Consider the following 26,785-nt stretch of genomic DNA (forward strand, 5'->3'; position numbering starts at 1 on the left):
TTCATAAATTCAATACTTTCAAAGGAAATACGATAAAAAATACCTATAGGTACGATTTAGGCGACCGGTTGCCTAAATCGTACCTTTTGCAGCATGTTGCAAAAAGTTTTATAACAAATTAATTTGTTATTGGTGGAAAGTTTAACATGTAATAATAAGCGTCCAAAACCTCAAGCTACAATTTCTAATGTTCATTTGCATATAAAACAGTGTTAAATGGAAAATATAATAAAAAATAGGTTAAGTGGTACGCATTCGGCAACTTTCCTCTATACAGAAATATTATTTTTTAAAGATTTTGATTAATATTGAAGTGAGTGTTTGTTCTTTTGTTATACAATCGTAACAATACAAATTGACTTGAAATAAAATTCACTATTCTTATTTCTTCATATTAATTAAATAATAATTTTAACTGCAATTAGCATAACGATGTTCACAATTTCACATCTTATTATATTCCACAAAACACTTTCTATAGCTTCCATTCGTTATTATTATTTAATTATGTTCCTATTCAATATTATTATATTGATTAATTTTTAACATTTCGTACATTTGCATATAATCAAACAATGATATTTCAGGTAGTAAAAGCATTGTTGTCGTATATATCGGTGCTATTGGCAATATATTGAAGAAAGGTAATGTTGATATTATAATAATAATATAAAACAGAGAGCAGAGTAGAATTTAGTAAAATGAAAATGAATGTATAAGATTTGTTCTAAATATTATTATTATTCTATTTTCGTCTTATGATTTGCACTTTCTGTCGCACAAGGAAAAGATAATATAATAGTTAATATGGAACATGAAGTTACGATGAAATATTTTTCTTGTTTTAACTGATACTTTCAGGGTACCATTAAGATAAAATCAACCAGTGCCCTTTTTTCTAATGCTTTTCGTTTGTTGAGTTACGACGAAAAAACAGTACTGAAAAACTTTAGCAATTTCGCTTTCACTTGGCACTTTCAGTTTGCATCTTCAAATCTTGAATTACTTTTCATAGCTGACGTGCACAATTTCGCGTTATTAAAACGGTTTCTTCTTTTTTATTGCATAATATTTCCTTTTTACTACATAATCTTAAATTTATATATCCATTTTATCAAAAAGAAGTTTAAACTCAGTAATGTAAAGTAGAGAGAGAGAGAGAGAGAGAAGTATTACAGTAGATAACATTTTATGTACATTTTGACTGTAAAAACAGGATCACTCAAAATCGGTAAACTTCGTGCTTCTTTGCCAGACATTCTGGCATGTACTGCCGTTTTCATCGTGCTTCTTCCAATTTGCGACTATTTGCAACACTATAAGCTTCGCGTAAAGCTCGTTCGGGAGAAATATACCCTCGGAGATATATTTACGTTCTTGTCTGTTTATACATTCCCAACAGCGAAACTTTTCGACCTCGCAGCGAGCAGTTCTTGGAAGCTATGCTCCACCTTTCCTTTGCCTATCACATTTTTAAAAAGGGTGTATAGCTGTATCGTGGTCGGAAGTTTAGAAGAAGGGGACCCTCCCTCTATCGTCCACATATTCATTATTTCTAAAATAACAGTTGCAGTTTGTTTCTTCCTTTTTTTGTACAATGTAACAGAAATATTTAATAAGTTATGATTGGTCAATGGTCAATGACACGAATCGTGGGTTGCCTCCCCGTTCGGTTGTCAACCCGCGATTTAGTATGAATAAAGTTACTCGACGGCGTATCGCAATTGATTTGTTCTACGTCGTCAAAGAGAAATATGGGGATGACTACGATTAGTCGATTGATTAGATTCGGTCTTCACATTTACGGTGTATGGCCGTATGTACCGTCCACTATGGTGTTCAGATTATATTGGATCATAATGCTAAGCACGGCCCAAGTTTTTCAGTACGGATACGTAGTGATGAACGTTCATATGGATGACTTCTCCGAGTACATGGACGGAGTGAGCAGTGCAATGACATCTTCTCTACTTTACATTAAACTCATTTTCCTTTGGACCAATCAACGGTAGGATGTATTTGCGAAATAACATATGTAAATCCTGTTACTTGTCTCATTATCGATGATAATTAACATTTGCTGAAATTATCAATTAAGAAAAATATTGAATAACAGTGCTTTTGAGACTTCCATGTTTTCTTCAAAGAAGCTATGTTGTCGACAATAGCTAGTTATCTTCGTGATTTAATACATTGTTAAATACTAATGTTTACGAAACGTAGCATTTAATAATGTGTCAAGACACTGAAATGAATCCGCAAATTGCGTTGCCTCTTTGTATCGAATAATAATCAATTGATTCTTGATTTTATTCAATTTATATGTTTAAGATTTGCGAGTATACGCATGAGTATATATTACAAATGCTTGTTTTTTCTGATACTTTAATGAAATATTCTTGCCGAAATTAAAATTAATTCAATTTTGTAACAACCATGAAACAGATATTAACGCAAAGGGTGCACCTTCCGTAGAATATTTTTTTATGTATTACAAATGATGTCTGAAGATTGGCAAGTTCATACTTCGAATTGCTATAACTCACGCATAATGACGGATGTGGCAAATGTTGCACGTCGCACTTCGAGATGGATCGTTGGCATGCAAATTGGCTCCGCAACTTTCTACAGTGTCGGCGTACTCGCCGCTAATGCAAATAGTCCCGAGAAATTAGAGCCGTATGCACGAGAACTTATTCTGAAAATGGAGTTCCCATTCAACATTAGTACAGATTTTATTTACACAACTGTTCAAACAGTTCAATTTTATCACCTATTTTTAGTCGCCTGCGGTATTACGATTATCAACTCACTTTTCGTCACTTTGGTAAGTTCGAATTGCGCTGCGCCTACTCAAAATTAAATGCAAGGTAAATTATACATTTTTGATCTTTTTAATTAGAGATTTCATGTTAGATAAGATTGTGAGTAATTATTATACATACAAACATTTTGTTTTAATAACATTTTACAAGTATATAAAATAATTTGCTAAATTACAATATATTTGTCTTCGATGTCTAAAAAATAATTTATCAAATTTAAAATTTTTTTAATTTAAAAAAATAATTTTTCATGTTCCTGTGTGTGTGTGTGTGTGTGTGAGAAAGAGATTGCAAAACTATAAATCTTAGATACTTCATGTCTGCGGTCAAATAGACATTCTTCGAGAATGGTTGACAAAAATCTTTTCCAAAAATTCGGCGGATTCGATAGACGAAATTACAATGAAATCGTTAATTATAAAGCACCAGCGTATTATAGTATTTGCAGACAGCATCGAGACGCTTTACACGTACATTGCAATGATGATGCTCTTATCAAACACGATTATTATATGTTGTTTAGGATTTATTATAGCCACCGTAAGTAATATTTAAAGTGACATTTGGTTATCTGTTGCTGCAAATATTACATATCCATGAGTCTGAAAAAAATGATAACAATTATTAATATTTAAGACGTATAAAAGTATCACATGTGCAGCTAACTCATACTAAATTATTATTATATTCGTGTACGGAAATTTTAGTCACTCGACACACCCAATGCCGCAGCGATTTTGGTGAAATCTTTATTATTCTACTTCTCGATGAACGTCGAGGCATTTATATACTGCTTCTGCGGCGAACATCTGAGCGCCAAGGTCAACATCAAGAGAAAAATGACAGCTTCATTAATTCGTAAATATATCGAATGTATCTCACATTTTTCCTTTTTCAGAGCAAAATGATTGGAAGTGCGGCGTACGATTCTCTCTGGTACGATTTTCCACCCAAAGAAAGTCGAACTGTACTGTTTCTTATTCTGAGATCGCAGAAAAGATTGACAATCACGAGCGGAAAAATCATGGATCTTTCTTTAGAACGATTCACCAGTGTAAGATTTTACTTGTAATATTTCTTTTAACATTTGTCGGTTTGTGAAACTCGAATATTTCTAAAACATACCTTATTATAATATATTTTTTTAAAGATTTGGATTAATATTAAAACAAAAATTTGCTCTCTTATTGTGTAATCAAAATAATATACATTCGTTTGAAATAGAATTCACTATTCTTATTTCTTCGTATTAATTAAATAATAATTTGAAGTGTAAATAATGGCATAACGATGTTCACATTATATTACAATAACTATCTACAGCTTTGTTATGTTATTATATTATTTAATTATATATTTTTTAATATTATTGTATTATTCAATTTTTAAACATTTTACGTGCATATGTTATTATAATCACAAACAATAATATTTTAGGTAATAAAGGCATCGTTGTCATATATGTCAGTGCTAATAGCAATGTACTCAATATAAATAATATGTTCGTAATTAACATGAATATAAAAAATTTATGCCGAAAGTAGAATTTAGTAACATAAAAATAAATGTATAAAATTTGTTTAAAACATTATTCCAGTTTTTTTTTATGTGTACTTTCTCTTGCCCAATAAAGATATATTATAATCGTTAATATGAGGCCAAAAATTAAGATTTAAAGCTTTTTTTGTTTCGACGGATATTCTTTGAGATATTATTAAGACAAAATCAACCCGAGTTTCTTTTTCCTAGCTTTTAGTTTGTTCATCTACGATGAAAAAGCGGTACTGAAAAACTTTTGCAATTTCGCTTTCTCTTGGCACTTTTAGTTCGCATCCTCAAGTCTCGAATTACTTTTTATAACTGTCGCGCACAATTTTGTATCCGACATTCGTTTCATCAAACTGTATTTTTTCTTCTTTACTACATAATCTTGAATTTATACCTTCAGTTTGATCAGAAAGAAGTTTGTACTCAATAATACGAAGTAAATGTTGCGAAGTAAAAAGTAGGTAATATTTTATGGAATAATACATTTTGACAATGGAAAAAGAATCACTAAAAATCGTACCACCATTTTCATCCTGTTTCTTCCAATTTTCTTTTACAACACAAGTTATATGCTTCGCGCAAAACGTTCCGGAGAAACATCCCTGGCGATGTTTATGTCCTCCTCCGTTTACACACCACGAACAGCGAAACTTTTTAACTTCACGTCGTGCGGTGGGTCATGGAAGTTGCACTTCCAAGGTTGTTGCATTTTTAAAGAAGACAAGCGGTAGCATTGTCCGTGGTCGGAAACTCGACTTTGCGTAGAGAGAAATGATACCTCTAACTGTTTTTATGTATCAAGCTGTGATCATCGATGAAATCGTCGGACGTGGTCCGTCAAAATTTGCGATACGTGGCGATAGAATATTTATCAAGTGCTTGTCCGATTGGTCGACGTTTAGCGATACAAGGCTACGGTTTTCTTGAAAGCTCTGCCTCCCCAGTTTTTTCTGCGAGCAAAATTGTTTGGTGGCACACGTACACCTTCAGTGATTCTCAATCCGTTTCCTGTTGTTTACGGGAAACATGGAGATGAGTACAATCAGTCGCGCAGTAAAGATCTGTCTTCACGCCTTATACGGTATCTAGCCATATCTACCGTCAACCCGTTTTATTCCAATTATTTTGGATCGTGATGTATGGCACAGTTCAATTTTTTTAATATCGTTACAAAGCGATACATTTTTACACCGATAGTTTCTACGATTTTATTTAAATTTGGATAGTGTAAGCAGTATCATGGCATACAGTCTATTATGCATCAGACTCGCTATTTTGTGGGCGAATCAACAGTAAGATAAACATTATATAAATTTAATTCTTTGCCTTTCCATATTATAGTTTGTAAAATGTTATATTTAAATAATAAATTGCATGAGTAAGAAAGATACAAGATTACATATAAACGCTATAATATCCTGTATCGCGAATTTATTTTATATTATAAAATCTATTATCTTTTGCAAATAATATACAGAGTGTAGCGTAACGGTCCGCACGATTTCTCAGATACTTCCGACAAAAAAAAAGTTAAAAGATGAATATTCATCTGTTTTATACAGGCTACAACATGTGATAACACAATTAAAAAAAAAATTTTGTTTTTAAGAAAATCAAAGTCATCTTAAATTTTTTACATAGCACCATAAAATTTTTTTCCATAATATTGTAGTCTTCAAGACAAATTCAAATCACTACCGAAATATCACTTTTATTGATGTTTTATTGATTTTATATCTAATATCAAATTTGTAACATTATTTGTAACAGCAGTACTTACAACCTCTAATTAAAATACAGAATATATTTACATACATACATGTACTTATTTAATAAAATATGCAATAAAATCAATAAAATATCAATAAAAGTTACATTTCGACAGTGATTTAAATTCGTCTTGAAGACTCCTACAATATTCCCATAATAATGGGAAAAAAATTGCATGGTGCTATTTAAAAAAATTTAAGATGACTTTGATTTCTCTATAAAAATTTTTTTTAATTTTTTTTATCGCATGTTGTAGCCTATATAAAACAGATGAATGCTCACTGTTCAATTTTTTTTGTAACTGTCGAAAGTGTCTGAAAAATCGTGCGGACGCTGAATACTTTGCATAGGTATGATACTTGGCACATACAATACTTGGCACATACGTGTAAATAATATTATTTTCTTATAACTCTTATATTTAGTTTAATTTAGTCTAATTTTTTAATTTGTTAATGATATTTACTTATCTGAAAGATGTAAATAATGATATTAACTGACATATCTAATTTTTTTTTAGAACATTTTCTGACATATTGCAAATGATGGCCATGGATTGGAAGAACTGCATTTTAACTGATTGTAGTCTGCTCATCATGATCAACAAAGCCAAACTCTGGCACCGCATCTCAAATTGGATTATCGGTCTTCAAATGATTATCGTAACTTTGTACAGCTGCGACGCGCTTACTGCTCACATCGGTAATATTTAAAGAATGAATGTGTCAGCACAGGAACACATCTTGAAGCTGAAGATGCCATTCCAGATTGATACATTTCGTATTTACGTGTTCGTTACGATCCTCAAATATTTTCATATAGCGACGTGCGGCTGTGGAATTTCCACAATAAATTCGCTCATCATCATTTTGATAAGTTCGTGACGCCATTTAACGGCGTAGAATTACCTATGTAGTGATCGCTACTCCTATCATTTAAGACAATATCCTAGATACTACACATCGGTGATCAAATTGATATCCTTTGCGATTGGTTACTGAAAGCTTTTTCCAAAAATACGATGAATACTGTCGACGGGACAACGATGAAAACATTGATAACAAAGCATCAACAAATAATCATGTTTTCGGAGAACATTGAAAATCTTTATTATACGTACATCGCGCTAATGCTGTTTGTGTCGGACATTATCATTATATGCTGTCTAGGATTCATTATTATCATCGTGAGTAACGTTGGAAAACATCACGTTATAGATCGCAAATTTTATCAAAATATTAATTATTTAAAATAACTGTGTATATGTTTCTATTTTTAATTCTACGGGTATATGTTACTCGGTATTATAGAACAAGACAGATTGTTTCTAAATTATTCGAGATTACAGTCAATCGGTACACCTGGCGGAACACCAATTTTGATGAGGTCAGTACTTTATTACATTGTGATGAACTTCGAGGCATTTATATATTGTTTCGCCGGTGAATATTTGAACGTCAAGGTTAGCGCTGAAAAACCTGTTAATGATTTTAAATAATACACGAAAATCCAAAATTAATCTTTCCTTTCTAAAGCAAAATGATTAGCGATGCGGTTTACAATTCTCTTTGGTACGATATCACAATCGAAAAAAAACGAATGATATTGTTCATGATCTTAAGATCGCAAAAATGACTGACCATCACAATTGGAAAAATTATGGATCTTTCATTGGAACGATTTACTAGTGTAAGATTTTTACAATATAAATTTTAGAGACATTTAGCAGATCCCCCCGACAGGTTTTTTAATATATAAAATATATTAAAAAAACTTTCTTAACACTAAAATATTAACATTAAACCAAATACATTTTTACGGAATTATTAAAAATTGAAAAAAATACAATACAATTTTTAAAGTTAATTTTGTTTAACTGATTGATTATTAATATCTATAATATCATGCATTTACACACACATAATACGTTACAATCGATTAATATTATAGGTTGTGAAGGTATCAGCATCATATATTTCCGTCCTATTAACGATGAACTAAATATTTAACTGAGTATTGACATAATATTATGACAGTATCATGATAGTATCGGGCAGGAGCATAAAGTAATAGTATAAAATCATAAAACGAATAATAAAAAAAATCGTATCAAAGTAGTAACCGTATCAAAGAAATTATTATTATTATTTTTGTTTGGTATCTCAAATATAATAATATTATTTCTTTAAACTTAAGAAGCGCCACTAACGGTCTGAACGTTAAGATGTTGAACTATTCTAAATTCATTTTAAATGAATTAAATTCAGAAATTATAATTGCGTTCCGATATGTTTGTCGAACTTTCAACGCAATCAAATCTGAAATAATAATCTCCCCAAAGTCTCGGTAGTCTAAAGGCTTAGGACGCTCGCACGGAATGCAAGAGATCCGGGTTCGACTCCCGGCCGAGGCATTATTTTTCGCAAGTTTATTACAGTTTTTAAGATGGGAAATTTGGGGGGGGATTTATTTTCAGATTTGATCGCGTTGAAAGTCCGACAATCATATCGGCACGCAATTATAATTTCTGAATTTAATTCATTTAAAATGAATTTAGAATAGTTCAACAATTTAATGTTCAGACCGTTAGTGGCGCTTCTTAAGTTTAAAGTAATGTATTTAACATAAGCGGTCTTCCAATCTTATTAAAATTATTTCTAATATAATTAAATCAAATTTTTTTCTTCCATTTCATCTTCGCATAATCAAATATTACTTTAGATTTTCGTAACGTTCAAGTGATATTATAATGTCTAAACAGAATTTTCTGAAATATTAACGTAAAAGCTTTTTGCACTTTACAATGTTTTTTACAGCTTATAAGTATTATGCTTGTCGTTTGCGAGGAACGCCGTTGCTACTGCACAATATAAAACTTTACTCAGTACTTCGTTCTCCGTCTTCTGCTTCTAGCTTACTTCTTCATGATTATTGCACGTAACATGTACGTGATATGCACAAGAGTGCCATCCAAAATTGTGCGATTTACATAATTCAAGAGAATAAGTTGCAAACGCATTCGCACTTACTATAATCCGCAAGAAAAAATATTGAGGAAAAGAAATGAGCGTCCCATTCGCTTTCATCTGTTCTCTTCTTCAAACAATTCTTCCACATTCACGGAAATACAACTTAATAATAAAACTTTTATTGCGGTCACCGAGGTTTAATGTCTTGTGTATGTTTGCATGTGCTACCTACCCTGTCCGCTGCTGCATGAATTTTTAAAGAAAATAACGCACAACTCCACTGTCCTTCCCGAGAATTTGAGAGGGACAGGATTGACTACCCGGAAACTTCTTTTTTCTTATTGACAATATTGCATGCAATCGGTGCACGTAGCGATTAAAATATTTAATAAGCCCTGCTCCCATAGGAGGGTCCCACCACTCGTAATCTCTTCCGAGCTCTTAGTTTGTACAGAGACACTATATCATACACATCATCAATTAGATATTATTCGTAACATCGTTAAAAATTCTCTCGTTAGAATTTATACATGTATAAACAGTGTAAAATAATAAAAAACTAATAATATCAGAAATATGAAAATAAAAAATACTGTCAGCCAAATGATAGAAATTTGCTGTTGCATTTTTGGCATTTGGCCGAATATGTCGTGTATTTCGTTGTGTAGAATGTTCTGGATTGTATCACTCGTATTCGAACAAGTTGTTCAATACCGATACATCATAAGGCATTTCAATTTGATGGAGTTATTCGAGATAATAAACGTTTTGGGTACAATAATGCCGTTAACGAGATTTTTAATCAAACTTGTAATTTTTTGGTGTAAACAGCGGTGAGATATACAGTGGTAAAGCTCATAATAATACGCACTATCAGTAAAAAATTTGTTTTAAATATCATATAATTTAATTATATTTAATTACACTATTCAAACACGTTAAGTTAGTGATGTAAATCTATTTAACAGTTACTCTGACAAGTGAAAATGAATTATTTAGCAATTGCAAATACGAACAATGTAATAAAGCAAAATTTAAAATGAATTGCTGTAATAATAATAAATTAATTACTGTATGCAAAAAGGAAATAAAAACAGATATGCATCGATATAGTCATTATAGAACGATAAATTTTTCATCGATGGTTCGTGTAAAGCTTCGTTGCAGCTGTAATTATTATGCTTATAATGATTATGACCAATAAAAATCATTTGTAGAACTATTAACAGGATATTAACAATAATGGCGACTGATTGGGAAAAATATTCTAACACGAAATTCAGTACGTTCATGACATGCAATGCCAAACTGTCGGAGCGCTTCGCTAACATAATGGTGATTCTTCATTCGGCAACTGTAATTCTTTTTAGTATCAGGATTCTCCTAAAACACGCGGATGACAACAAAGCTTCCAACATTTCTACACGATTGCTCATTCTAGAGATGGATCTGCCATTTGACGCTAATCGAAAAATCATATATGAATCAGTCATAATTACTCAATTTGTTAACTTGCTATTGTGTGCCGACGCAAATTGTTTATTAAATGCTCTTCTCATAAATTTGGTAAGTCTTGCAAAAAGTCGCAAAAGATATTATTATCATTGTTCGTAAAAGTCAATTCCTTAAAATTTTATTAACCAATCAACTGATGTCAATTGATGGAACGTACAATGAATCATAGAAAGGTGAAATACTTTTTTTCGATTGATTTCTGAATGCAATCTAGTCACCGGAAATATTGATACTTACTTATGTGTCTAATCATTTACGTTCAAGCGCTCTACAAACAAGACTGAGTTCCGAAACTCATCGAAAAAAAGTGTTGCAACTTTTCTGTGATACCCTGTACATATATGTATTTATTGTCTGTTGACATGATTAAAAGTAGTTAATAGATAATTTTGACTTATGCTACTTCTTCAATCTTGAAGAATTTAAAATTTTGTGTAGCATAAATGGAATTCAAACATTAAAATTTTTTTTTCCCGGCTTCCATTAAGTGACTTTTGAGAAGAATACATATTTTAGATATTGCATATAGGCGGACAAATTGATATACTTAGAGAAGGTTTAAAGGAAGTTTTTCCGAAGAATGGAAAGTGTAATCCGAGTCATTTTACGATAAAAAAAATAATCAAGAAACATCAGAAGATCATCAAATTTTCAGAGCACATCGAAGATTTGTACACGTATATTGCGATGGTGCTGTTCGTATCAGATACTCTGATTATTTGTTGCTTAGGTTTTACAATTGTTGCGGTAAGTAGCTTTGATTAATTTTATGATTAACAAAGGATATAGAAACCACTGAATTGAATTTATGTTGTTGTAGATTAGAAAAGCACTAATTCACTTAATTATTCATTACTTTCCTACTTTTCCATTGCTCTTAGGATATTTCTTAATATTCCAGTCGATCGGTCAACCCGATGCTACGAAAAATATAATCAGAAACTTCTTGTTTTATATCGTTATAAATGTGGAAGCGTTTATATATTGTTTCGCTGGAGAATATTTAAGCGCTAAGGTTAGATATTAGGACCACTATATTGTTCACGATAAATAGCAAAATATTACATAATTGTTTTTGTATATAAAAGCTGCAATATCCATTATTCAATAGAGCAAAAGTATCGGAGATGCTGCTTACGCTTCCCTCTGGTACGAATCAGATTATAGAGATAGTCGAATTATACTATCCATGATAATGAGATCGCAAAGTCAATTAACCATTACAATTGGAAAGATAATGAATTTGTCTTTGGAACGATTTACTAGTGTAAGTTTAATTTGCTTTATACGTATAGTTTTTTAGCATAGATTTTGCCAAACGATTATTTTATCCATAATTAGCTATTAAATAATTGCTCTTTTTAAAATATAAAAGTAAAATAATAATATTATCAATTAAAGTAAAATATTATAATATTATAAATTAATTTTTGTTATGTACACACACACACACACACACATACGCAAGCGCATACAGATTGTAACTGAAAGGGGATAAACTTCGCGAGCGAGTTTCTATCTCACCTGATTCAGGACTAAATACGGTCCAACTTCGCCAACTCCCGTATATTCCGTGTATTGCCCGTGATTTTTTGTTATTTCCTAAGTTAACAAAATCCCGAATAAGATAAGATGAATGAACAGATGAAATGCGACGCAGTTTTCGACGTTTACACGATTGTACACTGTTTCCTATTGAACAGCTGTTGGGTCGTATCGCTTGGTGAGAGTACTCCTCAAGGTCCCCACTACGTACGGAATGCCTATTTTTCACAATGAAATATTTTTTATGACTAAAAAACCGTAAATGAAATAGCAATTTAAACATTAAAGTTAAGAAATATACCATTAACTTATTTTAAAAAACATATCTGATACTTATCAATTATTTCAATTACCACATAGACCAAAAACAATTATATTTACCTAATAATTTTATTTTTGATATATGAAAAACTTATGTGTGTTTGGCAGCCGAGTACAGATTAATGTATTCAGCGCAGTAGTCTTCGTCTCTGCGCTGTCTTACGCAAGCGTAGACATATGCCTTTCGGTTTTTTTTATTAAAATATTTACATGTACAATTTGCCTCCATGCTCGATTAACCTCGCTGTGTGCGTGCGTGTGTGTGTGTGTGTGTATCCTACATTATTTTTTATTTGTATATTGATTAATAAGAAATAATATTTGTTGCGAGATTGACATTATTAGATTAAAATAAATTATTAAAATAAATCATTATTAAAATAAATCAAATACTAAACAAAGCATTTTTTACATATTTTTAAACATTGAATTTATATATTTAATTTCTACATACACTGACATTTTATAATAATCAAATAATATTCTTACAGATTGTAAAAGCTTCAGTTTCCTATATATCCGTCTTACTTGCAATGTATTGAAATGAAATTACATTCCATTTACATAGAACTTCTAATGAATGTTAACAGTTGTTAATAGTTATTGTTTAGTTATTAACAAATTTGCACATAAATTAATGACAAAAACCGTTGCAGAATTATTTACCATTTTCTTCTATTTGTTGCACACTTGCACGCGTGTATATACGTTGGTCGAGAGTAAGAATTATACATTCGAGACTGTCAGGTGATGGATCGATAATCCGAGATACGCAATGTTTATTAAATAAGGTCGAATAATACAATCCCGTGTTGCTTTTCCCTCTCGCACCTGACATTGTTCGCACTTTGTTATTCTCGACAATTTTCCTTTTTTTTTTAACGATACTCCATTCGAATATATTGTGTACTTGCTGCCCGCATGGCGGTTTGCATTTTTTAATTTCATAATTTGCTGCTGTCATGTTATTCTGTCATAAAACAGAGAAAGAAGGAGAAAAAATGAACAAAAAAGGGCCAAATTCTTTATACTTGCTGTTCTTTTTTACAATCACGTAATCGTAAATCTAATCGAGTACTTATGTTTGGTATTAAAAGTATATTTAATGATAAATCGCTCCCGATCAATTGCATGTAATGCGCTTTAGCGTTGCAATTTTCAACAAGCTTCGCGATTCTTCTCGATCAAATACATAGAGCCTGCAAATACTTGATGTTTTATAGATTATGATAAAGAAGCTTTTTTTTAATTACGAAAATGTCCATTATGAACATTACGAACATCTATAAAATTTGTTCTTTAACATCTGACAAGACGTGTAGTGTATGTATTATTTTGCATACATCGTCCTGGTTTGTCATATTAATTGTCGTTCAAATTTGTCATTATGCTTACTTTGTATTGCACAATCGCAACGATGAGCTATGGATTTGATGGACAATTTAAGCAACTCTTTAACATGCATTCCATTTCTTCAAATTGATTATATCTTCTGGATCCATCAACGGATCTAAGTTATCTAGAAGACCCTAAAAGTGACTCAACCTTAGATTATCTCATAAAAAAATGACTATTCTCTAAATTTAGTACTAAATATTAAACAAAATTATAAAATCATAAAAAGTAAAAAATAAAAAAATCTCAGTAGTAACAGTATTAAAGAACTAATAATAACTATTATTTTGTACGGTATACATTAAATAATATTTCAACTACTTCTAACATAATCAAATAAAATTATTTCTTTTTCCATGTCTTCTTCGTATAATCAAATATTACTTTAAATTTTTATAACGTTCAAGTGTATAATGCCTAAACAGTCTTTTCTGAAAAAGTAAAGTAAGCTTTTTGCATTTTACAGACATTGAATATTTTTAATGTTCTTTACAGCTTATAAGTATTAAGTTTGTCGTTTGCAAAGAATACTATCGCGTCGTTGCTACTGGAATATAAAACTTCACTCAGCACTTCGATCTTCGTCTTCTATTTCTAGTTTACTTCTTCACGATTATTGCGTGCAACATGTATCTGATATGCATAAGAGTTTCATACAAAATCGTGCGATTTACATATTTCAAGAGAATAAGTTGCGAACGTAGTCGCACTTACAATAATCCGCGAGGAAAAATATCTTTTGATATCGCGGAAATAAAATCTTGGAAAGAAAAACGCCACTCTGTTACGCTTCTTTCCTCTTCAAAAAATTCTCCCCATTTACGGAAATACAAAAGTTTTCTTATAGCCACCGAGGTTTAATGTTTTGTACATTTGCATGTTGTTGTCTACCCTGCCTGTTGCTGCTTGAATTTTTAAAGAAAATAACGCACTCCACTGTTCCACCCGAGAATTTGAGAGGGTCGACTATCTGGAAACTTCTTTTTTTCTTATCAACAATACTGCACGCAATCTGTGTACGTTGCGATCAAAATATTCGATAGACTATGCTTCATAGCAGGGTGCAACCACCCATGCTCTCTTCTAAGCTCTCAGTACGTACAGAGACACTATATCATACACGTCGAATAATTAATTAGATATCATTCGTACCATCGTTAAAAATTCCTTCGTCGGAATAAATACATGTAAACAGTATAAAATAATAGGAAAATAATAATATCAGAAATATGAAAATAAAAAATACTGTTAGCCAGGTGATAGAAATTTGGCTTCGAATTTTTGGCATTTGGCCAAATATGTCGTGTGTTTCATTGTGTAGACTATTTTGGACTGTCTCGATCATAATCGAGCAAATTTTTCAATATCGGTATATTCTAATGCGTTTCCATTTGATTGAGTTTTCTGAGATAATGCATATTTTGGGTTCAACAATGACGTACACGATATTTTTAATTAAACTTGTAATTTTTTGGTGTAAACAACGGTGAGATACGCAGCAATGAAGCTATAATAATAGGCGCTATCATTGAAAAATTTGTTTTAAACATTATTTATTTTAATTATATTTAACTACATTATTCAGACACAATAAGTTAGCGATCTAACTCTATTTAACAATTACTCTGACAAGTAAAATAAACTATTTAGCGATTGCAAACATGAACATTATAATAAAGCAAAATTTAAAATGAATTGCTGTGATAAATTCATTACTGTATGCAAAGGAGAAATAAAAACAGATATGCATCGATGAAGTCACTGTGGAACGATAAATTTTTCATCGATAGTTCGCATAACGCTTCGTTGCAGCCGTTATGACGATTATGACCAATAAAAATCATTTCTAGAACTTTCAACAGGATATTAACAATGATGGCGAACGACTGGGAAAAATATTCTAGCACAAAATTCAGTATGTTCGCGACATGCAATGCCAAATTGTCGCAACGCTTCGCTAATATGATGGTAATTCTTTATTCGACAGCTGTAATTTTTTTTAGTAGCAAAATTTTCGTAAAGCACATGGATGACAGCAACGCTTCCAACACGTCCACACGGTTGCTCATTCTAGAGATGGATCTACCATTTGACGCTAATCGAAGATTCGTATATGAATCAGTCATAATTACTCAATTCGTTAACTTGCTATTGTGTGCAGACGCCAACTGTTTATTAAATGCTCTTCTCATAAATCTGGTAAGTCTTGCAAGTCGCAAAAATTATTATTATCAATGTTCGTAAAAATCGATTCCTTAAAATTTTATTAACTAATCAACTGATGTCAATTGATGGAATGTACAATGAAACATAGAAAGGTGAAATACATTTTTTCGATTGATTTCTGAATGCAATCTAGCCACCGGAAATATTGATACTTACTTATGTGTCTAATCATTTACGTTCAAGCGCTCTACAAACAAGACTGAGTTTCGAAATCCATCGAAAAAAAAAGTTGCAACTTTTCTGTGATACACTGTACATATATGTATTCATTATCTGTATGATTAAAAGTAGTTAATAGATAATTACTTATGCTACTTCTTCAATTTTGATGAATTTAAAATTTTGTGTAGCATAAATGGAATTAAAGCATTAAAATTTTTTTTTCACGGCTTCCAGTAAGTGACTTTTGAGAAGAATATATATTTTAGATATTGCATATAGGCGGACAAATTGATATACTTAGAGAAGGTTTAAAGGAAGTTTTTCCGAAGAATGGAAAGTGTAATCCGAGTCATTTTACGATAAAAAAAATAATCAAGAAACATCAGAAGATCATCAAATTTTCAGAGCACATCGAAGATTTGTACACGTATATTGCGATGGTGCTGTTCGTATCGGATACTCTGATTATTTGTTGCTTAGGTTTTACAATTGTTGCTGTAAGCAGCTTTGATTGATTTTATGATTAACAAGGGATATAGAAACCATTGAATTGAATTTATTGTGTTGTTGTAGATTAGAAAAGCACTAATTCATGCCCTTAATTATTCATTATTTTCCTACATTTCCATTGCTCTTAGGATATTTCTTAATATTCCAGTCGATCGGTCAACCCGATGCTACGAAAAGTATAATCAGAAACTTTTTATTTTATATCGTTATAAATGTGGAAGCGTTTGTATATTGTTTCGCTGGAGAATATTTGAGCGCAAAGGTTAGATATTAGTACCAATGTAATGTTTACGTTTAATAGCAGAATATTACGTAATTAATTTTATATATAAAAGCTACAAGATCTATTATTTAATAGAGCAAAAGTATCGGAGATGCTGCCTACGCTTCTCTCTGGTACGAATCAGATTCTAGAGACAGTCAAATTATATTGTCCTTGATAATGAGGTCGCAAAGTCAATTAACCATTACAATAGGAAAAATAATGAATTTGTCTTTGGAACAATATAGTAGTGTAAGTTTATCTCAGCAAGTTATCTCGCTTTATATGTTAAACTTTTTAGCGCAAATTTTACGCTAAAAATTATTTTATAAATAATTATTTTAAATAAATTTGTTTTGAATATATGTATATAACGAGCAAAATTTGCTGCAATATTTATATTGTAATACATCATTAAAAGGAATGAAGTAACAATTCGAATTTAAATATTTTTATTTTCTACATCGATATTTTATAATAATTATAATAATTATCTTACAGATTGTAAAAGCTTCAGCTTCTTATATATCGGTCCTCCTTGCAATGGATTAAGAGAGGCTAAACTCTCTATATATTCTATTTAAAATGAATTTTTTAATTACTGTTAATTGGTAGTTTAATTAGTAGCAACAAAATTTGCACTTAAATTAAAAATGACGAAAACATTTCTAATATTACTTATTATTATTACCTATTACATTTTCTTTCATATCGTACACTCGCACGCATGTAAGCGTCGTTCACTTGCACGCATGTATGTATTTCATACGGGAGTTAGAATAAGTTCGGTACACCGTCAAGCAATAGATCGATAACTCGGGATACGCAGTGTGTATTAAATGTGGTCGAACAATGCAACCTCGTGCTATTTTCTCCTCCTGCATTGTTCGCTCCACTTTGCAAGTCCCTACAATTTTCCTCTTATTTTTTTGCGGTCTTCCAGTCGAACATTATGTACTCGCACGGCGTTTTGCATTTTTAATCCTCATAATTCATCACTATCATTATTATCATATCGAGAAAGAAAAAGAGAAAGAGTGGATAGCTACAAAATGAGAGAATGAATTTTGTAAACTTTATGTTTCTCTTTACAGTTTGTAAGCGTAAATCTATAATTGCGTATCTTATGTGTGGTATATTAAAAGAATTTTTAATGATTAATTGTTCTCGGTCAATTTCGTGCAAAGTGTTTTCGCGCTTTCAGTCTTTAGCGGGCTATTTTACACGATACTTCTTGATGAAGAAAATATACACAGCCTGTCAATATTAGCTTGTAAGTCATTGATAGAGAATTCTCTGTTCTTGCAATTATCAAAATGACTGTTTCGAATACAGTAAGTTTTTTCATAAAATCCATTCTTCGTTATCTTTGACATCTGACTTGACGTATCGTGCCATTTTACAGGAATTTTTTTTGCGAAATTAATTATTGCTAAAATCTGTCGATATATTTACTTTATATTGTACAATCGCATTTTTGAGCTGATGGCTTGATGAATAATTTGAATAGTTCTTTCATAATCGAGCAAATAATGTTTTTAAAACGTTTAAATATTCATTTAATGTAAAATTATTAAATAAATATTTTTTAAATGTTATGTGCTGAGATAGATTACTGCACAGCTTATTGCTCTTCAAATTAATCATCTTCTAGGCCTAACGATGAATTATCCTAATTACTCTATAGATAAAGCGCTTCTTTTTCATGCAATACAAGTATTAAATGATAAATTATAAAGTATTATGTCATAAAATTATTCAGAATTTCAAAATTATTCAATTTTTTCGAAACAAAATATTTATCGATATTATAGGTTTGTTCGCGTCGCATACTCCAATATGTTCCAATATGCTTACTTCAACACGCTTGCTGAGTAGGAGTATGATAGGAGCATGTTGGAGCTCGCGACGCGAATAAACCTTACTTCTTAATGATAGCCGTGTATTAAAAAGAAAGCAAGAGATCTGTTCAGCATGCACATGACAACGAACATCGCTAATCTGTCACATCGCGTTTCGAAATTATCGGTCTTCACGCGGCCACCGTAGTAACCTATAGTCTCAGCGTAATTTTGTACGATACCGAAGGTGATAACTTTAATACACCAATTGCTGTCATTCTGGGATTTATCCTGAGAATAGAATTTCTCTTCGATAGCAACTCATCAGTGCATGAGCTCTTAATTGCATAATTTCTTCATTTTTTCATACAAACATGTTCGATTGATGTGTTATATATTTTAACCATAACATTGGAAATTCCTAAGATTTATTGTTAAATTTTGAAATTTTACGTAAAGTAAATATTGTTAAAATAGTAATGCGTTTGATCATAAATTCTCGATATAGTTAAAACTTATGGTCAATTCTGAAAGTTAAAATTAAATTATTTAAAATTATTGCATTGATGAAAAATTATTTAACAATCTAAACTTTATATAAGATTATTTATCGCCATAATTGAAGTAATTTGTCGAAAAAAAGTGCACGCACACACACACTCACACGCGCGGACATACCAGTTAAAATTGTATTAAGCTATTAATAATAAAAAAATCTTTTAATTTCTTCACAGCTACATTTTATTTTTGTATATTTCATATACATTCATTACCTCTGAAAAAGAATGATTTAACTAGAATTGCTTGTAACTCGACTATCCTAACGATGCATTTGTTGTCTAAAGTGATTTCCTGTGTGTGTGTTCTATATGCTATTTTCTTATACATATTTTAATAAATTTATATATCTGTAATTCTGTACTTACCCACAGTAAATTTAATATTTATACTCTTAAAATGAGCTTGATGCTAATTCTTAAATGTCTATGTTTCTTCACATAATCTTGAGATATTATAATAGATTTTATTAGAGAAAGCTATATAAATTATGAGAATGCATTGAATAATATACATTAAAATATAATGCATTGACTAAAATGCATCTTTATCATCATTTTTCGCATTTGTAAGGTATCCGAAATAATCCATATATGTAAAATTTACCGTAGACCGTCAAAACAATTTGATTTCTCGCCTTGTTTAGTGTATAAAAAAACTATATAAATTAAATAATTAAATCATGATGATACTAGCAAGTAATAACATAAAATCAAAGTAATAATCAAAATATAAAATTGAAGTAATAATATAAAACCACATAAGATAAGTAATAAAAAAATATAATACAATATCAGAAAAGTTATTATTATTATTGTTATTTCATATGGTACTTAAAAAAATATTGTATTTACTTCTAATATAATTAAATTATTTATTTTTTCTATGACATGCAAAATAAAAAACATCGGAAAGAATAATTACATTACAAATATTCCTTCTTCTTACATAAACAAATGTTACATCAAATTTTTATTAATGCTTATGCTTAAATGACATGATTAAACAACCTTTTCTGAAAGATTAACGTAAGATCTTCGCATTTTGTAATCTTTTTTTTATAACTTATGCTATGCTTGTCGTTTACTTGAGTAACTTTGTTATTCTGTAAATTTCGCTCAACTCCGCTGTTACTCGAATATGGAACTTTTTCTCAGCATTTTAATTTTTCATCTTCTTAGCTTACTTTTTTCACTAGTTTTATCCAAAATTTCGCGATTTATATGTTTCAGAATAATAGTAGTAAACACTGGCCACACTTATCACGAAGAAAAATATTCCTTGATATTGAGAAAATAAAATCTCAGAAAAAGAAACGCCTCTATCGCCTGTTCTCTTCTTCAACAAATTCTCCCCCATTTACGGAAATACAAAACTTTTCTTATGGTCACCGAACATGGTTTTAATGTTGTGTCTACGTTTGCATGTTGCTATTCGCTGTTACTTGAATTTTTAAAGGAAATAATGCACTGCCTGCTACTTCGTTGTTTCGCTCGAGAATTTGAGAGGGAGACGGTCGTCCACCTGAAAACTTCCTTTTTTTTATTCACAATAGTGCACGCAATCTGTGTACGTTCGGATCAAAATATTTAATAAGCCATGGCTTGTGGGAGGGTATCTACCACTCCAGGTCTCTTTCAAGCACACAGTTTGTTCAGAGACACTATATTGTGCACATCATACTATTGATCAAGTGTTTCTTGTAATATTGCTTTTTGTAAAAATTCTCTTGTCGGAATCGATGCATATTAACAGTGCAAAATAATAAGAAAGTAATAATATCAGAAATATGAAAATAAAAAACACTGTTAGCCAGGTGATAGAAATTTGGCTTCGAATTTTTGGCATTTGGCCGAATATGTCGTGTGTTTCTTTGTGTAGACTATATTGGACTGTCTCGATCATATTCGAGCAAATTTTTCAATATCGATATATTCTAATGCGTTTCCATTTGATTGAGTTTTCCGAAATAATGCATATTTTGGGTTCAACAATGACGTACACGATATTTTTAATTAAACTTATCATTTTTTGGTGTAAACAACGGTGAGATACGCAGCAATGAAGTTCATCGTAATATGCACTATCATTGAAAAATTTGTTTTAAACATTATTTATTTTAATTATATTTAACTACGTTATTCAGACACAGTAAGTTAGTGATCTAACTCTAATTAACAATTACTCTGACAAGTAAAATAAACTATTTAGCAATTGCAAACATGAATATTATAATAAAGCAAAATTTAAAATGAATTGCTGTGATAAATTCATTACTGTATGCAAAGGAGAAATAAAAACAGATATGCATTGATGAAGTCACTGTGGAACGATAAATTTTTCATCGATGGTTCGCATAACGCTTCGTTGCGGTCGTTGTCGCGATTATGATCAATAAAAATCATTTTTAGAACGTTCAACAGGATATTAGCAATGATGGCGATCGACTGGGAAAAATATTCTAGCACAAAATTCAGTATGTTCGCGACATGCAATGCCAAACTGTCGCAACGCTTCGCTAATATGACGGTAATTCTTTATTCGACAAATGTAATTTTTTTTAGTAGCAAGATTTTCGTAAAGCACGTGGATGACAGCAACGCTTCCAACACGTCCACACGGTTGCTCATTCTAGAGATGGATCTACCATTTGACGCTAATCGAAGATTCGTATATGAATTAGTCATAATTACTCAATTCGTTAACTTGATATTGTGTGCTGACGCAAATTGTTTATTAAATGCTCTTCTCATAAATCTGGTAAGTCTTGCAAGTTGCAAAAGATAATAATATTATCATTGTTCGTAAAAGTCGATTCCTCAAAATTTTATTAACCAATCAACTGATGTCAATTGATCGAATGTACAGTGAATCATAGAAAGATGAAATACATTTTCCCAATTGATTTCTGAATGCAATCTAGTCACCGGAAATATTGATACTTACTTATGTGTCTAATCATTTACGTTCAAGCGCTCTTCAAACAAAACTGAGTTCTGAAACCCATCGCAAAAAGTGTTGCAACTTTTCTGTGATACACTGTACATATATATATTTATTATCTGTATGATTAAAAGTAGTTAATAGATAATTTTGACTTATGCTACTTCTTCAATTTTGAGGATTTTAAAATTTTGTGTAGCATAAATGGAATTTAAGCATTAAAATTTTTTTTTCCGGCTTCCATTAAGTAACTTTTGAGAAGAATATATATTTTAGGTATTGCATATAGGCGGACAAATTGATATACTTAGAGAAGGTTTAAAGGAAGTTTTTCCGAAGAATGGAAAGTGTAATTCGAGTCATTTTACGGTAAAAAAAATAATCAAGAAACATCAGAAGATCATCAAATTTTCAGAGCACATCGAAGATTTGTACACGTATATTGCGATGGTGCTGTTCGTATCAGATACTCTGATTATTTGTTGCTTAGGTTTTACAATTGTTGCGGTAAGCAGCTTTGATTAATTTTATGTTTAACAAGGGATATAGAAACCACTGAACTCATGTTTTATATTAGAAAAGCATTAATTCATGCCCTCAATTATTCATTATTTTCCTACTTTTTCATTGCTCTTAGGACGTTTCTTAATATTCCAGTCGATCGGTCAACCCGATGCTACGGAAAGTATAATCAGAAACTTTTTATTTTATATCGTTATAAACGTGGAAGCGTTTGTATATTGTTTCGCTGGAGAATATTTGAGCGCAAAGGTTAGATATTAGGACCAATGTAATGATCGCGATTAATAGCAGAATATTACGTAATTAGTTTTATATATAAAAGCTACAAGATCTATTATTTAATAGAGCAAAAGTATCGGAGATGCTGCCTACGCTTCCCTCTGGTACGAATCAGATTCTAGAGACAGTCGAATTATATTGCCCTTGATAATGAGGTCGCAAAATCAATTAACCATTACAATAGGAAAGATAATGGATTTGTCTTTGCAACAATATAGTAGTGTAAGTTTATCTCAGCAAGTTATCTCGCTTTATATGTTAAACTTTTTAGCGCAAATTTTACGCTAAAAATTATTTTATAAATAATTATTTTAAATAAATCTGTTTTAAGTAACGAACAAAATATGCTGCAATATTTGTATTGTAATACATTATTAAAACAAATGAAAATTTAAGTCAAATTTAAATAGTTTTATTTTCTATATTAATATTTTATAATAATTATAATAATTCTCATACAGATTGTAAAAGCTTCAGCTTCTTATATATCGGTCCTCCTTGCAATGTATTAAGAGAGGCTGAACTCTCTGTATATTCTATTTAAAATGAATTTTTTAATTACTGTTAACTGGTAGTTTGATTAGTAGCAACAAAATTTGTACTTAAATTAAAAATGTCGAAAACATTTCTAATATTACTTATTATTATTACCTATTACATTTTCTTTCATATCGTACACTCGCACGCATGTACGCGTCGTTCACTTGCATGTTCACGCATGTATGTATTTCATACGGGAGTTAGAATAAGTTCGGTACACCGTCAAGCAGTAGATCGATAACTCGCGATACGCAGTGTTTATTAAATGTGGTCGAATAATGCAACCCCCCGTGCTATTTTCTCCTCCTGCCTGGCATTGTTCGCTCCACTTTGCAAGTCCCTACAATTTTCCTCTTATTTTTTTGCGGTCTTCCAGTCGAACATTATGTACTCGCACGGCGTTTTGCATTTTTAATCCTCATAATTCATCACTATCATTATTATCATATCGAGAAAGAAAAAGAGAAGAAGTGGATAGCTACAAAACGAGAGAATGAGTTTTCTTAACTTTATGTTTCTCGTTACAGTTTGTAAGCGTAAATCTATAATTGCGTATCTTATATGTATATTAAAAGAATGAGTATATTAAATAGGTATATTAAAAGAATTTTTAAAGATTAATTGCTCTCGGTCAATTTCGTGCAAAATGTTTTCGCGCTTCTGTCTTTAGCTGGCTATTTTACACGATACTTCTTGATGAAGAAAATATACACAGCCTGTCAATATTAGCTTGTAAGTCATTGATAGAGAATTCTCTGTTCTTGCAATTATCAAAATGACTGTTTCGAATACAGTAAGTTTTTTCATAAAATCCATTCTTCGTTATCTTTGACATCTGACTTGATGTGTAGTGCCATTTTACAGGAATTTTGTTTTGCGAAATTAATTATTGCTAAAGTCTGCCGGTATATTTATTTTGTATTGCACCATCGCATTGTTGAGTTGATGGTTTGATGAATAATTTGAGCAGTTCTGTCCTAATCGAGCAAATAATGTTTTTAAAACGTTTAAATATTCATTTAATGTAAAATTATTAAATAAATATTTTTTAAATGTTTTATGTGCTCAGATATATTACTGCACAGCTTATTGCTCTTCAAATTAATCATCTTCTAGGCCTAACGATGAATTAGCCTAATTATTCTATAGGTAAAGTGCTTCTTTTTCATGCAATACAAGTATTAAATGATAAATTATAAAATATTATGTCATAAAATTATTCAGAATTTCGAAATTATTCAATTTTTCCGATACAAAATATTCATCGATATTATAGGTTTGTTCCCGTCGCATACTCCAACATGTTCCAATATGCTCCTTCCATAGCTCTTACTTACTTCAACGCGCTTGCTGAGTAGGAAATATGATAGGGGCATGTTGGAGCTCGCGACGCGAACAAACCTTACTTCTTGATGATAGCCGTGTATTAAAAAAAAAGCAAGAGATCTGTTCAGCATGCACATGACAACGAACATCGCTAATCTGTCACATCGCGTTTCGAAATCAATTATCGGTTTTCACGCGGCCACCGTAGTAACCAGTCTCAGCGTAATTTTGTCCGATACCGAAGCTAATAACTTTAATACATCAATTGCTGTCATTCGGGGATTTATCCTGAGAATAGAATTTCTCTTCGATAGCAACTCATCAGTGCATGAGCTCTTAATTGCATAATTTCTTCATTTTTTCATACAAACATGTTCGATTGATGTGTTATATATTTTAATCATAACATTGGAAATTCCTAAGATTTATTGTTAAATTTTGAAATAATTTTACGTAAAGTAAATATTGTTAAAATAGTAATGCGTTTGATCATAAATTCTCGATATAGTTAAAACTTATGGTCAATTCTGAAAGTTAAAATTTAAATTATTTAAAATTATTGCATTGATGAAAAATTATTTATCAATCTAAACTCTTTATATAAGATTATTTATCGCCATAATTGAAGTAATTTGTAGAAAAAAAATGCACGCACATACACACTCACATGCGTGGACCAGTTAAAATTGTATTAAGCTAATAATAATAAAAAAAATCTTTTAATTTCTTCACAGCTACATTTTATTTTTGTATATTTCAAAAACGTTCATTATCTCTGAAAAAGAATGATTTAACTAGAATTGCTTGTAACTCGACTATCCTAACGATGCATTTGTTCTCTAAAGTGACTTCCTGTGTTCTATATGCTATTTTCTTATACATATTTTAATAAATTTATATATTTGTAATTCTGTACTTATACCCACAGAAAATTTAATATTTGTTAAAATGAGCTTAATGCTAATTTTTAATTGTCTATGTTTCTTCACATAATCTTGAGATATTTTATAATAGATTTTATTAGAGAAAGCTATATAAATTATGAGAATGCATTGAATAATATACATTAAAATATAATGCATTGACTAAAATGCATCTTTATCATCATTTTTCGCATTTGTAAGGTATCCGAAATAATCCATATATGTAAAATTTACCGTAGACCGTCAAAACAATTTGATTTCTCGCCTTCTTTAGTGTATAAAGAACTATATAGATTAGATAATTAAATCATGATGATATTATGCAAATAATAACATAAAATTAAAGTAATAATCAAAATATAATTTATTGAAGTAATAATATAAAACCACACAAGATAAATAGTAAAAAAATATAACACAATATCAGAAAAGTTATTATTATTATTGTTATTTCATATGGTACTTCAAATAATATTGTATTTACTTCTAATATAACTAAATTATTTATTTTTTCTATCACGTGCAAAATAAAAAACATCGGAAAAAATAATTACATTACAAATATTCCTTCTTCTTACATAAACAAATGTTACATCAAATTTTTATTAATGCTTATGCTTAAATGACATGATTAAACAACCTTTTCTGAAAGATTAACGTAAGATCTTCGCATTTTGTAATCTTTTTTTTATAACTTATGCTATGCTTGTCGTTTACTTGAGTAACTTTGTTATTCTGTAAATTTCGCTCAACTCCGCTGTTACTCGAATATGGAACTTTTTCTCAGCACTTTGGTTTTTCATCT

At 30.6% G+C, this 26,785-nt stretch overlaps 5 protein-coding genes across 5 annotated transcripts; all 5 read left to right on the forward strand.

Annotated features, from left to right (window-relative positions):
• The first annotated feature begins 1,754 nt into the window (after positions 1-1,754).
• LOC108721314 (odorant receptor 30a-like) lies at positions 1,755-4,319 on the forward strand. Its single transcript, XM_018445805.1, has 5 exons — positions 1,755-2,008; positions 2,476-2,827; positions 3,533-3,646; positions 3,724-3,879; positions 4,263-4,319. The coding sequence occupies exons 1-5, from the start codon at positions 1,755-1,757 to the stop codon at positions 4,317-4,319; spliced, it is 933 nt and encodes a 310-aa protein (XP_018301307.1).
• Positions 4,320-6,859: 2,540 nt separating this feature from the next.
• Positions 6,860-7,778, forward strand: LOC108722123 (odorant receptor 22c-like). Its single transcript, XM_018447069.1, has 4 exons — positions 6,860-7,014; positions 7,095-7,329; positions 7,492-7,603; positions 7,675-7,778. Exons 1-4 carry the CDS (start codon positions 6,860-6,862, stop codon positions 7,776-7,778), a joined length of 606 nt encoding a protein of 201 aa, XP_018302571.1.
• Positions 7,779-10,549: 2,771 nt separating this feature from the next.
• Positions 10,550-13,035, forward strand: LOC108722174 (odorant receptor 67c-like). Its single transcript, XM_018447154.1, has 5 exons — positions 10,550-10,678; positions 11,144-11,374; positions 11,529-11,642; positions 11,739-11,894; positions 12,985-13,035. Exons 1-5 carry the CDS (start codon positions 10,556-10,558, stop codon positions 13,033-13,035), a joined length of 675 nt encoding a protein of 224 aa, XP_018302656.1. The 5' UTR covers positions 10,550-10,555.
• Positions 13,036-15,964: 2,929 nt separating this feature from the next.
• LOC108722109 (odorant receptor 67c-like) lies at positions 15,965-17,600 on the forward strand. Its single transcript, XM_018447044.1, has 5 exons — positions 15,965-16,087; positions 16,543-16,773; positions 16,935-17,048; positions 17,145-17,300; positions 17,550-17,600. Exons 1-5 carry the CDS (start codon positions 15,965-15,967, stop codon positions 17,598-17,600), a joined length of 675 nt encoding a protein of 224 aa, XP_018302546.1.
• Positions 17,601-22,084: 4,484 nt separating this feature from the next.
• Positions 22,085-23,703, forward strand: LOC108722101 (odorant receptor 4-like). Its single transcript, XM_018447032.1, has 5 exons — positions 22,085-22,207; positions 22,667-22,897; positions 23,048-23,161; positions 23,258-23,413; positions 23,653-23,703. Exons 1-5 carry the CDS (start codon positions 22,085-22,087, stop codon positions 23,701-23,703), a joined length of 675 nt encoding a protein of 224 aa, XP_018302534.1.
• The last annotated feature ends 3,082 nt before the right edge of the window (positions 23,704-26,785 follow it).

The sequence above is a fragment of the Mycetomoellerius zeteki genome, unplaced genomic scaffold (genome assembly GCF_001594055.1).
Source record: "Mycetomoellerius zeteki isolate Tzet28-1 unplaced genomic scaffold, Tzet1.0 scaffold105, whole genome shotgun sequence".
NCBI lineage: Eukaryota > Metazoa > Arthropoda > Insecta > Hymenoptera > Formicidae > Mycetomoellerius > Mycetomoellerius zeteki.

What these genes read in the sequence shown, in the direction of transcription:
- LOC108722123 (XM_018447069.1), top strand. Translation starts at nt 6,860, where the DNA reads ATGAATGTGTCAGCACAGGAACACATCTTGAAGCTGAAGATGCCATTC. An exon ending in AATTCGCTCATCATCATTTT is followed by an intron (nt 7,015 to 7,094) that starts GATAAGTTCGTG and finishes GACAATATCCTA; the next exon opens with GATACTACACATCGGTGATC. An exon ending in CGGTGAATATTTGAACGTCA is followed by an intron (nt 7,604 to 7,674) that starts AGGTTAGCGCTG and finishes TCTTTCCTTTCT; the next exon opens with AAAGCAAAATGATTAGCGAT.
- LOC108721314 (XM_018445805.1), top strand. Translation starts at nt 1,755, where the DNA reads ATGGGGATGACTACGATTAGTCGATTGATTAGATTCGGTCTTCACATT. An exon ending in ACTCACTTTTCGTCACTTTG is followed by an intron (nt 2,828 to 3,532) that starts GTAAGTTCGAAT and finishes CGGAAATTTTAG; the next exon opens with TCACTCGACACACCCAATGC. An exon ending in GCGAACATCTGAGCGCCAAG is followed by an intron (nt 3,647 to 3,723) that starts GTCAACATCAAG and finishes TTCCTTTTTCAG; the next exon opens with AGCAAAATGATTGGAAGTGC.
- LOC108722101 (XM_018447032.1), top strand. Translation starts at nt 22,085, where the DNA reads ATGGATCTACCATTTGACGCTAATCGAAGATTCGTATATGAATTAGTC. An exon ending in ATGCTCTTCTCATAAATCTG is followed by an intron (nt 22,208 to 22,666) that starts GTAAGTCTTGCA and finishes TATATATTTTAG; the next exon opens with GTATTGCATATAGGCGGACA. An exon ending in TAGGTTTTACAATTGTTGCG is followed by an intron (nt 22,898 to 23,047) that starts GTAAGCAGCTTT and finishes TTAATATTCCAG; the next exon opens with TCGATCGGTCAACCCGATGC.
- LOC108722109 (XM_018447044.1), top strand. Translation starts at nt 15,965, where the DNA reads ATGGATCTACCATTTGACGCTAATCGAAGATTCGTATATGAATCAGTC. An exon ending in TAGGTTTTACAATTGTTGCT is followed by an intron (nt 16,774 to 16,934) that starts GTAAGCAGCTTT and finishes TTAATATTCCAG; the next exon opens with TCGATCGGTCAACCCGATGC. An exon ending in CTTTGGAACAATATAGTAGT is followed by an intron (nt 17,301 to 17,549) that starts GTAAGTTTATCT and finishes ATTATCTTACAG; the next exon opens with ATTGTAAAAGCTTCAGCTTC.
- LOC108722174 (XM_018447154.1), top strand. Translation starts at nt 10,556, where the DNA reads ATGGATCTGCCATTTGACGCTAATCGAAAAATCATATATGAATCAGTC. An exon ending in GAGAATATTTAAGCGCTAAG is followed by an intron (nt 11,643 to 11,738) that starts GTTAGATATTAG and finishes ATTATTCAATAG; the next exon opens with AGCAAAAGTATCGGAGATGC. An exon ending in CTTTGGAACGATTTACTAGT is followed by an intron (nt 11,895 to 12,984) that starts GTAAGTTTAATT and finishes ATATTCTTACAG; the next exon opens with ATTGTAAAAGCTTCAGTTTC.